This window comes from Ctenopharyngodon idella, chromosome 3 (genome assembly GCF_019924925.1).
Source record: "Ctenopharyngodon idella isolate HZGC_01 chromosome 3, HZGC01, whole genome shotgun sequence".
NCBI lineage: Eukaryota > Metazoa > Chordata > Actinopteri > Cypriniformes > Xenocyprididae > Ctenopharyngodon > Ctenopharyngodon idella.
Window position 1 is genome coordinate 19,704,602 of NC_067222.1, and position 17,198 is coordinate 19,721,799.

Here is a 17,198-nt window from a genome sequence, read left to right on the forward strand (position 1 = left end):
TGTAATTTTTTTTGTTTTGTTTTTAGTTTTATATTTTGTTTTTTGTTTTGTTTAAATTTTATATATTTATTTGTTATTTTATTAATTTTATATATTTTTTTGTTTTGATAAAATTTTATATATTTAATTCTTTTGATTTTACTTGTTTTATTTTAGTTTTTATTTTTTGTTTTTAAATTGTATATATTTGTTTCTTTTTGTTTAGTTTTATATGGGTTTTTTTGTTTAAAATGTATATATTGTTATTTTGTTGTGATTTTACTTGTCTTTTGTTTTATTTATTTTTTGTTTTAAATTTTATATATTTGTTTATTGTTTTGTTTAGTATTATATTTTTGTTTTGTTTAAAATGTATATATTGTTCTTCTGATTTTACTTGAATTATTTTATTTTAGTTTTATTTAATTTTTGTTTAAAATATTTCTTATTTCTTTTTGTTTTATTTAGTTTTATGTTATATTGTTTTGTTTATTTTAGTTGAGTTTTATTTTTTTTGTTTAATTTTTAAATATTTGTTGTTGTTTTTTTTCATTTTGTTGACATTTTTGGGAGATTCACCCTTTTATTCAAAGTTACCTGCAGTATATTTATGTACAGGGAAGTAAATAAAGTACTTCACTGTACTTGAATTATTTCTGTGGAACCTGAGGTTGAGGGCACAATTGTGATGGGCTGTTGCTTTTTCTTTGCGGAGGTCAAACCAGCAACCTTCTGGTTACCAGCCCTGAGCGCCAGAGATCTCCTCATTACTTTCTGACATCATGCTGTAAATGCTATTAATATCATATGAAATCATACCTCTCATTGCAGTGTTGGAGGTTAACCATTCCTGGTGTTCTGAGACCTTTTTTTGTGCTGCATAAGGAACAGTTGGAAGAATGGATCAGCTTCTTAGAATGGGAATTGGAGTTAAATGTACCAGACTCCATCTAACTGTACCACAGCATCTCTGAGGATCTCTAATCAGAGCGCCGTCCTTTGCTGCTCTGACAGGCAGTTTCTGGGTCAGTCCTCAGCCTTGAGAGAGGGCCCAATCCACCAGCATCACAGAGAGAAAGAGAGAGAGGGAGAGGGAGGTATTTATAGAAAAATGGGGCTTCACTGTACCTTTTTCTTGCAAAAGAATCATTAAAAGACCCAGCTAGCTTGTCCCAGATTTCTGCTTGGTGCTCTGCAAGAGGGTTAGGACTGGACCAACTCAGTGGAGATGTAGAGCCACGGCTGCAGAGAGCTTGACAGCGCTCTCTTGATCTACACTGGACTGATCTTCATTGAAAGATCCTCGATGGAGGCTAAACCTGCTGGATCGATTCCTTCACTGAAGGCTTTTTGGTAAAAATGGAGCAGTGACTTGTTGAGGAGGGCGATGAGGTGCTGACCTGACGTGACCTCTTAGAGCTTAACTTCGATACCTCTCAGAAGACCCAGAAACCATGATGAGAAGATTTTTGAAGAGCCAGAAGGGCCGTTTTTCTCTTCGCCAAAGCCGATCGGGATCCCGCAGTGCCTCCAAAGATTTCTGTAAGTTCCTCAAGCAGAACATGGAGTTCGGTGACTGCAGTGCCATAGTCAGATGCCTTCGAGTTATTATTCAGAACTGAGAAAAATATTCTTGTATTTTCTATATTATGTTAAAGATAGTATATTTTATAATATAGTTTAGATGTGAGATATATTAGTAATTTATTTTCTCCAGATTATAAACTATTCTTAAGCCATTTTACCTTATATAATATGGTAATATATAATGCATACATGTACTTAAGCAAATTATTGTGTTTCTTCACTTCCACAGACCCAAATCCTAATGTCCTGAGAGAATTCCCACTGAATATTGGTGCGTGAAGTAATTGCTTGACCTTTTTTTTTTTTTTTCTCTTTCTTTTATCATCTGTTATTAGGTCACACAATGAGAGAATTCTACACTGTCTGCAGAATTATTATGCAAGTTGATTTTCTGATCATTTTTTTTTCCCAAGGACATTTTACCTATTCCAAACCACATCAACCTTAATAACTACTATTAATTTTTTATTCATTTGTAATCAGTGATATATAATTGTTCATGAAGGCTGGAAATGAAAAATGCCTTATATTCAGGTGTGCATAATTATTAGGCAGGTTTTCTTTTACAGGCAAAATGAGCCAAAAAAGAGATTTAACTCAGACTAAAAAGTCTGTATATAGTGTTGTAAAATACATGAAGACTGTTTTTTTTTATTTTTTTTATAGGCTTTATAGACAGACAGATTGAGAGTGACTCTTGAAGGACCAGCACCACATCCTCTTGTAGCACTGTTTGAAGAATTTATCTTCCAGAAGATAATTTTTAGTCCATCTCCAATCCTGAAAAGTCCGTCTTGCAGAAATGCAATAAAAATGATCTTTCATAACATACTGCCAGATTCTGAAAGATAAATTCAAACAGTGGCAAAAGAGGATGTGGTGCTGGTCCTTCAAGTGTCACTCTCAATCTGTCTGTCTGTAAAGCCTATAAAAATCAGTCTTCATGTATTTTACAACACTTCAGCTTGTGATTCTTATTAAATGGAAGTCATTTTTTAGGATTCTTTAGTCTTTGAGATCCTGACACCTTGCACTTCTGGAGACTCCAGGTAGGTTGCAGTTCTGAAAAATGGTGGCACTGGAGACTAAAGGGTTCCTGATGGTTTCACACTTAATTCTTCACCTTAATTTGTAATTCTTTTGCAGTTAACCTGTGTCTTTTCTTCTCCACCTGTTTTTGTCTGACCCTGCTGACCCAATGAGCATTACATTGTCCAATGGTCATGCCTTAACTGCAATTTCTAGTATTTCATTAGTATTGCATCCTTCTCATGAGCATTTAATAATTTTTGACTGATCAGTGTTCAGTGAGTTAAATCTCTTTTTTTGGCTCATTTTATCTGTAAAAGAAAACCTGCCTAATAATTATGCACACCTGAATAAGGTGTTTTTCATTTCTAGCCTTCATGAACAATTATATATCACGTATAAATGATTAAATACAAAATCAATAGTAGTTATTAAGATTGATGTGGTTTGGAATTGGTAAAATGTGCTTGGAAAAAAAATAAATGATCAGAAAATCAACTTGCCTAATAATTCTGCACACAGTGAATATATTGCTTATATATTGGTTATATATAAATAACGTACCCTTTTCAAGATACTGTATTTTAAAGATAATTTTGAGCTTTACAGCTCTTTATTTAAAAGGGTTTGAACACTGTTTTTCATGCTTGTTCAATGAACCATAAACAATTCTTGCACATGCACCAGTGGAACAGTCCTTAAGACACTAACAGTTTACAGGTGGTAGACAATTAAGGTCATAGTCCCAATAACACTAAAGAGACCTTTCTACTGACTCTGAAAAACACTAGGAGAAAGATGCCCAGGGTCTCTGATCACCTGTTTGAACATGCCATAGTCCTGCTGCAGGAGGCATGAGGACTGCAGATGTGAACAGAGCAATAAACTGCAATGTCCATAATGTAAGACGCCTGAGACAATGCTACAGGGAGACAGGAAGGACAGCTTATAAGTGCTAAACATGTGACCGTAATGTCCCCCCAGATGTGTCTGAGAACTAATTTATTGACTTTTTCCAGAACTGGCCCTTCCAGCAAATAACCAGGGTTGGCCAGAGGAATTTGGCTTTAAGCTGGGTGGAGATGGACCCAGTTACATTCTCTCTGTGGTGGAGGGCAGCAGCGCTTACATGGCCGGGCTGCAGCCAGGTGACCAGGTTTTGGAGATCGACGGGCAGAACGTCTCCACCCTCAGCACCAAAGCTCTCATCGCTCTGGCTCAGACCCTCAAGACTGTGCCACCCAGCATCGGAGTCGTGTCTAGAATTGAACAGGTCAGTTTGTTTTTGTTGATGTTAATAACAAAACTGACATTGTATATGCAATCAAGGTACCCTTGTTGTTTCAAAGATAATTCAGATCTCTCTTCATTTTCCTTTGCTTTTGCTTTGCAAAAACTTGCCACCACAGATGGACATTGCCCCAGGGCCTGATGGTCGTTTTGGCTTCACCATAGTGGGAGACAGTCCCCTGCTGGTGGAGGACTGCATGTCCAACTCTCCAGCCGGCCGGAGTGGACTGCGAGCAGGAGACTATGTAATGGAGGTGAATGGGATTCCAGTGAAACATCACGAGACGGCGGCGGCCATGATCAAGGCCTCTCAGGGACGTACACTGCGTCTGGGTGTGCTCCGCATGAACCGCTGGCAGAAACGCACCAGCAGCAGCATGAAAGAGACCTATCAGAGCGGAGACATCGTGAGGCAGGACCGCAAGCACAAAGCTCTGGAGTTCAACAAGAAGGTCAGTCTTAAAGTCATGTAAAAATGGTTAAACTGCAACTCAAACCCCAAAAAGTTAGTTATATTTTCAATAACACTTCACACTAAAAATTGAAAGTGTAAAATTGTCTGTTCTGAATTTTTATAGGTTGAGGAGATTTTAGGGGAGGAACCTGAGGTGAAAGAGAGGCTGTTTGATTTGCTGAAGCAATACGCAAATGAGAGGGATGTTGAAGGGTTAGCATCCACACTTCCAGAAATACTGCTCACAGAGGAGCATCAGCAACTGATTGACAGCATCAGGTACCAATGAGCTTTCATCAATCCAGTTGTATGACTTGCCTTCCAATTTTTAAAATTACAACTCATGAAGTTTTTTTTTAAATTTCCTTTTTGTGTTTGGATTGGTGACAATGCTGAATTTATATTTTATTTTGTTTTATTTTTTGTAACACTTTACAATAAGGTTTCATTTGTTAACATTAACTACATTAGTTAACATGAACTAACAATGAACAATACTACTACAGCATCTATTTATCTTAGTTCATGTTAATTTCAACATTTACTAATACATTTTTTTAAATCAACAGTTGTATTTGTTAAAGGATTAGTTCACTTCAGAATTAAAATTTTAATTCTGAAGTAAACTAATCCTTTAATGCACTCTTAACTAACATAATGAACAAATGTATATTTATTAACTAACATTAACAAAGGTTAATAAATGCTATGAACATAATTGCTCATTGTTAGTAACTGTTGTTAACAGATGAAACCTTGTTGTAGGTAAGTGTAAGTGTTATCAGGGCTTGACTTTAACAACTGCCAACCCGCCGCAGTCACTCCTGCTAGCCAATTTAGTGGGTTGAATTTTATATGTAATATATACATTCTTCAATTGTAGTCTTTTAAAAAGGTATCTGAAATAATAAACTAAGTGCAATGTAGTGTTGTCAAAAAATATAGATTTTTTTTTTTTATACATATCTATACTGAAATATCTGAAATGCTTCCATCATTTTCCGCAGAATAGATACACGATACCAGCTGCTCTTTCTCACTCTCTCATCTCTCCGACAGCGAGTTGACACACAAACCTGCTTTACTCACTTGTTTCATTTGCTCCGGATGAATATTGCTGGTGTTACTGGGCTTAAATTTCGGCGTGGGATTACATGTATTGTGCATAATTTTACTCATTCCTGCAGATTTTGTGTTCACACTCAGTGCACACTTTTAAAGCCTTCTCTCAGTACTAAATTGAGTTGTTTTTCACTGCTTATTGCGCTTAAACAGTAAAAATACACACAAAATAATGTCAAAATGTCTTGGCGAGTGTTCACGTAAAACACAGTCAGTTAGCTATGTTTAAAGTGAACGTAAATAGTTGAGAAAGAAAACACGTTTAATAGTATAATGGATCCGTGCGTCAGGTCTTGAAGTGATAATACCTGCCTACCTACCTAATATACCTGCTGCCAAATTATAAGATAATATTAAAAATATCCATATGGCAGTATGGCAGTTTTTCCCCATGGTATCGATGTCAAAATTGTGGCCAGTGAAAATGCTGAATGGCTAGTAACTTTGGAAAACCACTAGCCACAGTGGCTGATGAGCAAAAAAGTTAATGTCCAGCCCTGAGTGTTACTATTTTATTTTATTTTTCAACTATAAAGTATTCACTATCCAACAGCGGAGAAAATTCTCACATAAATTCACGCAAGAAATTCATGCAAGTCATTACAAGATTTTTCCGTTTATTCCACTGCATTTGGCTGGATTAGTTCCACCTTGTCGTTGCATTGCACAGCGAGCATCAGCAATCGCAACGAACACTGATTTGGCCGCGATCCAGGGGTTTTGTTGCAGACCTTTCTGAAAAGGCAAAATCTAGTCAAAATGTTGTGTAGTGTGAGCTTGCCTTATGACAGGACAGCCATGAACTGGATGCTTCTGTTATATTGTGAATCTGAATTGTGTCTAAGCTAACATTGTCCCACCTAAGAAACTGCATGGACTGGATTTGCATAAAAATCAGTCATGAAAGATTCTTTCTTTCAGAATTATCATCAAAATTAGAGCAACACCATCCTTTATAGCACTTGGAAACTTTGATCAATCCACTTTTAAATAAGCAGCAGTGGTTTAGAACTCACTGGAGTGTCTCAAAGTGTTGTATTTCTTTGCATCCTCTGTTTTGTACCTCATTTTTCAAAAATATAACTCTTTATTAACGCTCAGTGTCAGAGTCTCCCTACTAGTTTTATGCTTCAGTTTTGTGTCTTTGACATTTCTGGTGATTTCAAAGTTATCTGACCTGATCTGATCCATGAGTTCAAAACTGCAATAATTTTATTAAAATATTGTTTGATTCTAATTAGCAATGCAAAATACTAAATTTATCCGCCGATATCTATAGCTGATTATTCAGAATGTTATCTGCCGATAATGATACTTGTTTTTTTTAAGGGACAAAAATTAAACTAATGCTGTAATCTCTAAAGGAAACCCTCTCTTTTGGTACATTACTATAATACTACAGGTTATTTTCAGGTATAATAATTACACACCACAACTGAAATGTTTGTATACAACTCAGTTGCACATAAGGTACTTTTCATAAACACTTGCCTTCATGGCAAAGTTTTTTGGATAGCTAACTAACAAACTGTGAATATTAGATAACTTTCCTAAAGTAAATGCAACTTTGAGTGCTTTGCGCCATAAGAGTAACCCCGTGACGCGATGTATGACGCAGGATTTAGGAGTATTGTAAGCTTAGACGCCTCTCGCGGTTCAAACAAATAGGGCTGTGCAGCAAATTTAAGCTCCTCTTCTCTTATATCAAAATCCTTCGAAATTTCTCTTTAAAATTTCTCGTTTTAGACTTATAATCTGTGACCGGTGATTTGTTTTGCTCTATCCTCTGCACCTCCGCGTTCGTCATTACGTTGTGTGTCAGGTCAAAGGATATTCTTCCGCTGCAAATCTACTTCGGTCGTCCGCCGGAAGCTAGTTATTTGAATTTGTAAAGTTTTAAATATGGATATTTCTCTTGCAAAAATGCATCGCTTCGCTACAGAAGGCCTTTATTAACCCCCTGGAGTCGTATGGATTCCTTTTTTTTTTTTTTTTTTTTTTTTTTTTTTTTTTCTTTTAATGGATGGATGCATTATTTTTGACTTAAAAATGCAGCCCCTCATTCACTACCATTATAAACCTTGGAGGACTAAGGATATTTTTAAAATATAGCTCTAATTGTGTTCGTCTGAAAGAAGATAGTCTTATACACCTAGGATGGCTTGAGGGTGAATAAATCATGGGATAATTTTCATTTTTGGGTGAACTATCCCTTTAACTTTGAAAGCCCTAAATTCAACACAAGTCATTTTCTAAACGCACACAATGAGTTGCAGTCTGACAAGTTTTCCCGCCACTTTTTGATTGACAGTGTATAATCGGCCCTGATCATTGGCAGTTTTTAAACAATCAGCCAATGGCCGATAGTGAAAATAATTGCTTTTATCAGCTGATATCGATTATTGGCCTTTACATCAGTGCCTCCATAATTTTAATATCGTTTTATTATTATTATTAGATTTATATTTTAAGTATGTTTATTATTTATGCATTATAGTTACATTTAATATTATATTTTGTGAAAATAAATATACTCCTATAACAAATATCTCTTTCTCTTAGGTTTGTAGGTGTCAGTTTTGCGTCTCGCAAGAATAACTTGCTGATGAGGGCTTTTGTCAGGAGAATTTGACTCATCCCATAGCTGAAGGGTTTTCAGTTTCACTAACGGAGCAGTTTTAACAGCCTCTGGCTCCCCGTGAGGAATTATTCCTGTGATGTTTACCAGATAAAACACTGTTTCATCAAGTATTTATCAGATAAATGTTATTATTTAAAGCTAAACTCTCAGAAATGGGAACACTTTTGGACCGCACTTACCTTCATGAGGAGTGAATTATGAAGAAGAACAGCATGCTCCAGATACCTAGATTCACACTTTCTATCAGCTTGTTCTGATTAAACCCTTGATAGCCTATCCTTGTATTATCAGGAACCATGAACGGCTTCTTTAGCAAGTAAGAAACAGTTTTGTATTTGCACAAGCTTCAATTTGCTGTCATTTTCCATTGTGCAGAGGCAAGTCGCTCTTTTATGGGACGTTCATTGCATGTTTTAGTACCAGAAAAGACTATTGTTGATGGTGTTAGTTTTGAATCTTGATCACATTTAACTTCCAATTGAATGAAAAGATAGTTCAGACACACATAGTTTTTGAATGCATATAAATATCTTAGTGAGAGCATGACCTTTCTAGCTCATTTTCATCATTGATATCACTAGTATTTGGCGTGCATCTCTGCATTTTCACTGTCCTTCAGTCCACTCGAGCGCTGACCAGCTTGTGTGCTGCGCTCCATCCCTGCAAAAATTTGCCCAGTTCTCCCCATGGAACCTCCCTATTTTTAAGCAGCCTACTTCTTGTAATAAATCTCTCTTAGGTCTGTGACGCACCAGAAGTTTGAACAAAATCCACATAACAACTTTCTTGATTTAAACTTGCGAGTTTCCAGCTGAGGTACAAAGAACCGGCTAACAAGATTTTGGGACCTTGTCTTAAATTTGAAAGAAATCACTTCTTTGTGGCTCCAGATTTTGCATTCAACTACTACTGTTCATCTGGTTGGTGTCGGTTGTACAAACTCAAGAGTTTTCTGCTTTTGTCCTCGTAACAATGGATACTTCAAGGACCTTCTAACTCGTGCACAATTATGTGGATCGGATTGAATAGCTCATTTTTTTTTTCCTGAGTCTCCCACATGATGACCTGCCTTAGATATCCAGTGGGACAGTATCTATTTTCTCTCTCCCTCTTGCTCCGTTTCTGCTCCACTCTTTCATTCTATTCTCTCTCTTCACCTTTGAAGCAGCTGCAACTTTGCCTCTCGTCTGCATTTGAAGACATCTGGTCTACAGTTCTGGATGTAGACACTTTTCTAACGTTAAACTCCCCAAGGCAACTCAGCATGGCAGTATGGGCGACCCTGCCAAAGCTGACTCGATGATGACGTGACCTGAAGTTTCCTTCTTCATACATGCAACGTCATCGCTCCTCAAGTTGGCGCTAATAAGCATCTCCTCATCTGGCTACTGGAGATAATGGCTTTTCCAACTATCCTGTTTTATTCAGTGAATGATTATTTCAGCTCTGTGAAGACTCCTGCACTGAGATCAAGAACATCTCATTGTTTCTTTGAGACGTAATTTAAAGGAGAGATGGGGCTCAGGCGTTTTCGGTAAGGAGAACCTTCTAGGATCATGCTCAGAGAAGCTACACTGTAAAAAATTATTTTTTATGATTTGTTATCACAACATTTTTTTTCTTTTGTCAAATCAACTTAATGTGTTTCAGATAACATAATATTTTGAGTTTCTGTTGATTAAAATAATCGCCTTCATTGTATTAACTCAACATTTTAATTTCAATGAACTTAAAAATTGTAAGGTAACCAGGTAACGTACTTTTTTAAGTTAAACCAACAATTCTTTTTTACAGTGTATGTTTCAGAAGTTGGGGGTTGATTAATTTTCTAGGGAATTGTAACTCTTTAATTAGTTACACAGTTTTAAGAAATATTGAACTTATAGATCTAGAGAGCAAGTAGAAAAAAATATTAAAGCTTCGAGTTTCTTTTTGTCGTTGGCATTTTACTTCACAATCATATCCTTCTCATTTGGCTTTGTTTATCTTGTATTCTTTAATAATGAATTTTCCATCATTTATGTCATTGAGAACTTGTTAAGGGGATGTTCGTCAGTTTGTGCATTGCATGCTTTATGCGATTATAACTATACAAAGAGGAACTAAAACAGTTTGACATAGGTTTAGAGTTCACTTACTTGTGTTATTAGATGTCTTTTATTATTGAGACTCTTTAATGCATTCCTCATTCCCACTTTCATTCATTTTGAAAAGTGTGTCCTTGATCTGCGTTCCCTCCCCTCTCTGACTCAGGGTTAATTTTAGATGTTCTGTGACCTCCTTCTAATTGAGGGCATCCTGAACTAAATAAAAGTTAACTTTGAGAGAAATGTGGATTTAAGTTGCATTAAGAGTTTTTGGGAAGACTTTCAAGAATGAGTACACTGATGAGAGAGCATGTGAAACTTAAATTCTGTGGCACAGTTGTACTTGGGTACATAAGAATTGAGAATGAATGACATGAATCTTAAAAAATATTAGTTTTAAGTTAGTATTAGTTTTGTTTTTCTTGGATTGTAGTGTCCTACTACCATTGCTGGGCTCTGAGCTCTTCAGAGGCAAGAAGACCAGCATATGTTGTATGTAAAATGACTGAAATGCTTTATACAAACAGGGATAATGTAATGTAGAGTGAAAGCATGCGTGTATGAGGCTATTATTTACAATTGCTACGATTGCTGTTTGTAATCTAATCTTCACCTCAGTACTATTGTGATTAGGTACATTACAAGGGATAATTCTGTTTAAAACTACAGGATGCAGATCTGTTCTGATCAGATGATGCTAAAAAATGATGCTAAATGCAAATGATGCTGAATAAACATTAAAATGCAACTAACCAAAAAATTTTCCATAATTTAAAGGATTAGTTCTCTTCAGATTTAAAATTTTCTGAAAATGTACTCACCCCCATGTCATCCAAGATGTTCATGTCTTTCTTTCTTCAGTCAAAAAGAAATTAAGGTTTTTGAGGAAAACATTCTAATTTTCTCCATATAGTGGACTTCAGTGGGGTTCAGTGGGTTGAAGGTCCAAATTGCACTTTCAATGCAGCTTCAAAGGGCTCTACATGATCCCAGTCGAGGAATCTATCTAGTTGTAAATCTTATCTAGCGAAACGATGGGTCTGACTTCAAACTTTTGTTTAATTTAGTTAATATTGTTATTATTTGGTCTAGGCTTTTCATAATAATATTAATCAATTTCATTGTTTTGTTTTAAATACCTTATGTTTACTTTTTCACAGTACACAATTTTTGTGCTGTGTTGTTTCACCACTTGTTGCCCAAAGTATAATCTGTGTCCTGCAGAAGAACTAGTTTTGAAGCAGTGTTTGAGATAAGTGCAGCTGGAGGATTTACCCAGACTGAAGCTCTTGAGCTGGTTCTGGGCTATGCATCCCCTCCTGATACCTTGTGGTTTCCTGGTGTCCTTGATGAAGCATGGGATCATTTCAGTTTTATGCAATATCTTAGTCAAAATAGTCCAGTGGGTAATATACATTTAGTGGGTTTTTATCAGAGGTGTAAAGAGTACCAGAAAACCATACTTGAGTAAAAGTACAGATACCTTACAGCGAAAATGACTCCATTACAAGTTACAAGTAACCAATTCCAATACGACTTGAGTAAAAGTCTTAGAATATCTGATTTTAACAGTACTTAAGTATTTTACTCATACTGAATGTTGGTTCAAAGATGCACTAGTCCTCAAAACCTAAGAGACAAGCCAGTGAAAATAAGAAACAGTTAAGCTCAAGTGCACAAAAAGGCCATGAGTAAACCAATATCCTTCAAAAAGGTCTTGTCAATATAGCAGATAAATAAAATAATGTTAAGTAAAATTTACTAGTCAAAGTCTACTTGCACTGAATGTGCTGGTTTCAGCAATATACGTGCAATAAGCAACTACCTGCTAATTCGCTCGCATTCATGTAAAATATCCTTGTTGACAAGTTTGGGTGAGTAAAGGCAAAACGCACAAGATATAGTACCTTCAATGCCCTGTAGATGGCGATATCGCTTCTTTATATCAGAAACAAACTGCTGCAGAAAAAGTTAGGTGCCATGCAAAATGTAATGTGTAATTATATTACTCATCACAAATGTATTGGAGTAAAAAGTACATTTACTTGTTCAAAATTGTAGTCAAGTAGAGAGTAAAAGTTGCTAATATCGTTGACACTCAGTAAAACTACAAAGTAGCCAAAAAGATAGTTAAGTACAGTAACTAATTACATATACTCAAATACTTTACACTTCTGGTTTTTATACAGTGATGACATGTTGACAGGCAGCATGCAAAATATGTATTATCTGTGGAATTAGGTCAGATAATACTTTTTTTTTTTTTGCTTAAATCAGAAGAAATAAGAAATTAAATTAATAAATGATAAAAAAAAAAAAATTGCATAAAGTAAATAAAAATTACTGATTAAAATTATTACTGATAATAATGGTATTACAATAATATGATTGTATTGAGAATCACTGAGAATGAGAATTACAAAATAAAAATTAAAATAAAATGACTAAATCGTTACACAATAATTATCATTCCAATCAATCATTACAACCCTCAAAATAGATTTAAACAGCATTTATAAGAATGGAATGTACAGAGGCTTACTCTTGGTGGACTAGATCTGCTACACTGCTGCTGCTCCTGCTGCATGAGTGAAGGCTACTGCCGAAACATGCACATAAATACAATAAATAGAACATGAGCTGCTGGAATAAAAGTAGGGAGAATCCCCTAGCAGACATAGGCAGGTGGTGCTGGGGAAGGAGGAGGGCTAGGAAAATTCCCAAGGCACGCTGCACTGGTTATATATACACACATTTATATATTTGGTAACACTTTAGTATAGGGAACACATATAAACTATTAACTATGACTTTTCCCTCAATAAACTCCTAATTTACTACTTATTAATAGTTAGTAAGGTAGTTGTTAAGTTTAGGTATTGGGTAGGATTAAGAATGTAGAATAAGGTCATGCAGAATAAGGCATTAATATGTGCTTAATAAGTACTAATAAATAGCCAATATTCTATTAATATGCATGCTAATAAGCAACTAGTTAAAAGACCCTAAAATAAAGTGTTACCATATATTTATATTTATATATATACATATATATATATATATATATATATATATATATATATATATATATATACACACACATGCACACGGTAACACATGCAATAATTTTTTTCCTGTTTAACGCGTTACAAATATTTAACGCAATTAACATAGCATCCGTTTTTCCGTCATCCTTTGGCTAGTGTTACAATATATGAGCGCGCTCTTATTCATGCAAATGCTTTTAAACCATTCAAGCGCTCCAAAAGTGAACGCTCTGTCTGGGAATGTCCAACTCCTCACACACACACACACACACATGACGCACAGAATATGGAAAGACGCGCGCCAGTATCGTGCGCATGGATGGTGCGCTAGAGTCGAGTTCTCTTTCAAGCTTGAACGAACAATAACACACACAATAATGCCAAAAATGTCAGTTTTGTCAAGTATCCTCATAAGAGATTAACTGTGAAATTATTACATTATAAAATACATTAAAAACGCTAAAATCGATTGACAGCACTAATATACACATATATACATGTTTACATGTATGTCCATATATATATATATATATATATATATATATAATATAATCTTAAGGCTCAGCTTTAGTTTTGTCTATCTATGGTAGGATTTGTAGAAGCTAATAAGGATGTTTTATAAGGATGTTTTGTAGAAGCTAATAAGGATGTTGTAACTTTGGACTTTACAAGAATTACAAATTTAGAGAGGGCTTGTATCACAGTGGGGTAAAAAGCGCTTTTTTTTTTCACTTTATAGGGTTAGTTCACCCAAAAATGAAAATAATGTCATTTATTACTCACCCTCATGTCGTTCTACACCCGTAAGGCCTTCATTCATCTTTGGAACACAAATTAAGATATTTTGATTAAATCCGGTGGTTCAGTGAGGCCTGCATTCACAGCAATGACATTTCCTCTCTCAAGATCCATAAAGGTACTAAAAACATATTTAGAACAGTTCATGTGAGTTCAGTGGTTCTATGTTAATATTATAAAGCAACAAGAATACTTCTTGTGCGCCAAAAAAAACAAAATAATGATTTTTCAACAATATAGCGATGGGCGATTTCAAAACACTGCTTCGGAGCTTTACAAATCGAATCAGTGACTCGGAGCACCAAGTCACTTGATTTCAGCAGTTTAGCCGTTTGATAGGAGATCCGAATCACTGATTTAGTTCGTAAAGCTCAGAAGCAGTGTTTTGAAATCGCCCATCACTATATTGTTGAAAAATCATTATTTTGTTTTTTTTTGGCACACAAAAAGTATTCTCGTTGCTTTATAATATTAATATTGAACCACTGAACTCACATGAACTGATTTAAATATGTTTTTAGTACCTTTATGGATCTTGAGAGAGGAAATGTCATTGCTGGCTATGCAGGCCTCACTGAGCCACTGGATTTAAACAAAAATATCTTAATTTGTGTTCTGAAGATGAACGAAGGTCTTACGGGTGTGTGACGGCATAAGGGTGAGTAATAAATGACATTATTTTCATTTTTGGGTGAACTAACCCTTTAATCATTCATCATCCCAGAACTTCAAAATACCCATCAGACATCTTTCAGAAGTCACCTGCTTACCTGCTTAGCTTTTGATGTTGATCAAACAGGATATTTTTACCTGCCCCTCTTCACAGGACAGAAAGTGCTTCATTGCATCACATGAGCCCTCTTTTTTTCTTTCATAGCAGGTCACAAACATCTCCGTAATCCGTTGTAATTATAGCAGACTTTCTCATAGCTGTCCCTCCTCCTCAGTCTTTGCCTGTGTGTCTCTATCCAGTGTCTGTCTCAGTAGGCATGGGAGTGTTCACACGCCTGAACATTTTCTCCTCTGTGACTCCATCTGCTGTGTGTGTGCCATGTTTGTCAGGATCTTCATCCCTAAGAAGCACAGGCAGCGCTTTGATGAGATGGTCTCTCAGAGTTTGATCAGTCGGTTGAGGGGCCGAAGCTTCAGTGAGCACAGGAACAATCGCCTACGGCGCAGCCGGAGCGAAGACCACCCCGAACGACTGCTGTCTGTGTCCACTAGAGCCAGTTCTGTGCCCCGGACCTCAAATGAGGATGTGGCCATGCCTCCTGCTCGTGGCCTCCGCAAGACCACCTCTCTCATCGCAGGCCATTCCAGCTCCTTCTCCACCCGCAGGTCAGTGAAAATGTCACTCTGAAAAGATTTTTTGAAATTGCCCTTAGCTTTTATATTTTGGAATATTTCATATTCAAATAAATCAGTTAGGTTTCCTTTAACAGATATTTTATTTTAATTATACTTATTTTATTTATGCTTTCATTTGATTTCTTATTTTGTTACATTTGTTTTATTTTGATTTGCTTTTTTATGTTACATGTTGTTTTATGTTACATTATTTGGTTCATATAAATATAATTTCCAATTTCACAACTGTTATAGCCTGTAAATGATGGAGATTTTATGTCACTGCAATATTTCACTCTTATAATTCATGTTATTTTTAGTCATATTATTTGACACCTGCGTATGTGTGAGAGAGTAAATATGACACTTCATTAAGATTCGTCCTCCTCATTATAGCCTATATTATGCATTAAACATTACTTCACAAGTATATTTCGTAAGTATGAATTAATTCTCTCTTAATCTTGTGTCTGATGCATAAATAGGAAAAGGTGGGAGGATGTGAAATCCTGTCAGTCACTAGTACAATACATACTTAATGATATGTCGCCAGGAATGCAGGTGTAGTTTCTCTTTAATAACTTGGGTAAGACTGAATGTGTGGTTTCATTGGACTGGAGAATTGCTAGCTATTTACATAATGACAGCATATACACAATAGCTGTGTCTCATTTCGGTGGCTGCATCTGTCATCAAGGATGTCTTATTTAAGAAAAGTAACCGTAATAAAATTGACTGTTATTCCTCATGAGGTGTAAAATACTGTAATTTTTTTCTTACTTTGCAATCTAATGGTTCCTTTTCTAAAATGAGTCTTCTTCAGTGATCTCCGGAGGATGCAACCTTTGAAATGAGATACAGCTATAGAGAGACCTTGAGCTACACAGAGAAAGCAAATGAAATCTGTAGAAGAGCTGTTTATATTCCAGCAGTAGTCTGAGTATATGACTGTAGTGGAAGAAATTCAAAGAGTTTATTTGACTGTATCTATTAATAGCACTACCTTCAGAATTGATTATATATTTGGCATATGAGCTAAAATGTGGCACAACAAATGTTTTGTGTCTGTTCATGAAAACATGCTGTAGCAAAGTCAAAGGCTTGGTGAAGGAGGAGGCGGGAACCGGCAAACGTTCCAAAGTAAATTTAATCATAAAATAAACAAACAACAAAATGAAAGCGGCAGTCGTCTGTTTACTTAAACTAAAACAAAACACCAACATACAGTCCAGGCCTGGTTCTCTCTCGTCCATCCTTTTATCCTCCTCCGCTCCTCATTAGCATTCGCGTCACCGGCCTCGCTCCATTTCCATGGCTCTCGGCCTCGCCCTGCTTACCACACGTGTTACGCTTTATGCGTTATAATGTATCCATACAAGTTAGAAATGTTAACATGCATAACACATGTTTTAAGTCATATTGTAATGTTACTGAACAGACACAGTGTGTATATATATATGTATGTATGTATGTATGTATATATATATATATATATATATATATATATATATATAATATGTATATGTATGTATTACATTCATATTACATATATATTATATATATTAGGGCTGTCAAGAGGTTTTTTTTTTTATCTAATTGCACGATGTGACGATTAATTAATCTAATTAATCACAAATCGCAAATCAAATTTGGCTGAGAATTAACCTTGAAAAGATAATTTAAAGTCATTATTGTGTTAAATGAGAAAAGCATCAAATAGACATTACAAAAAGTAGCTTTAGAAAGAAATACTTTTTTTTATTATTCAATATAGAATTTATTACACAAACTTTTAGGCTTCACTGACAATGAAGGTG

The 17,198-nt window shown here is 35.5% G+C and overlaps 1 protein-coding gene across 4 annotated transcripts in view; it reads left to right on the forward strand.

Annotated features, from left to right (window-relative positions):
• Positions 1–456: 456 nt before the first annotated feature.
• grid2ipa (glutamate receptor, ionotropic, delta 2 (Grid2) interacting protein, a) overlaps positions 457–17,198 on the forward strand; it is a 33,048-nt gene continuing 16,306 nt past the window's right edge. For 2 of the 4 annotated variants that reach the window (XM_051884442.1, XM_051884451.1), the window contains exons 1-6: positions 457–1,521; positions 1,796–1,837; positions 3,615–3,868; positions 4,005–4,337; positions 4,464–4,618; positions 15,097–15,372. In XM_051884442.1, coding sequence (XP_051740402.1) covers positions 1,434–1,521; positions 1,796–1,837; positions 3,615–3,868; positions 4,005–4,337; positions 4,464–4,618; positions 15,097–15,372 — 1,148 coding nt within the window. In that variant the 5' untranslated portion in view covers positions 457–1,433. Of the gene's footprint in view, positions 1,522–1,795; positions 1,838–3,614; positions 3,869–4,004; positions 4,338–4,463; positions 4,619–8,879; positions 9,637–15,096; positions 15,373–17,198 lie in introns of those variants that run through there. The other 2 variants (XM_051884460.1, XM_051884466.1) reach the window with 2 other exon arrangements.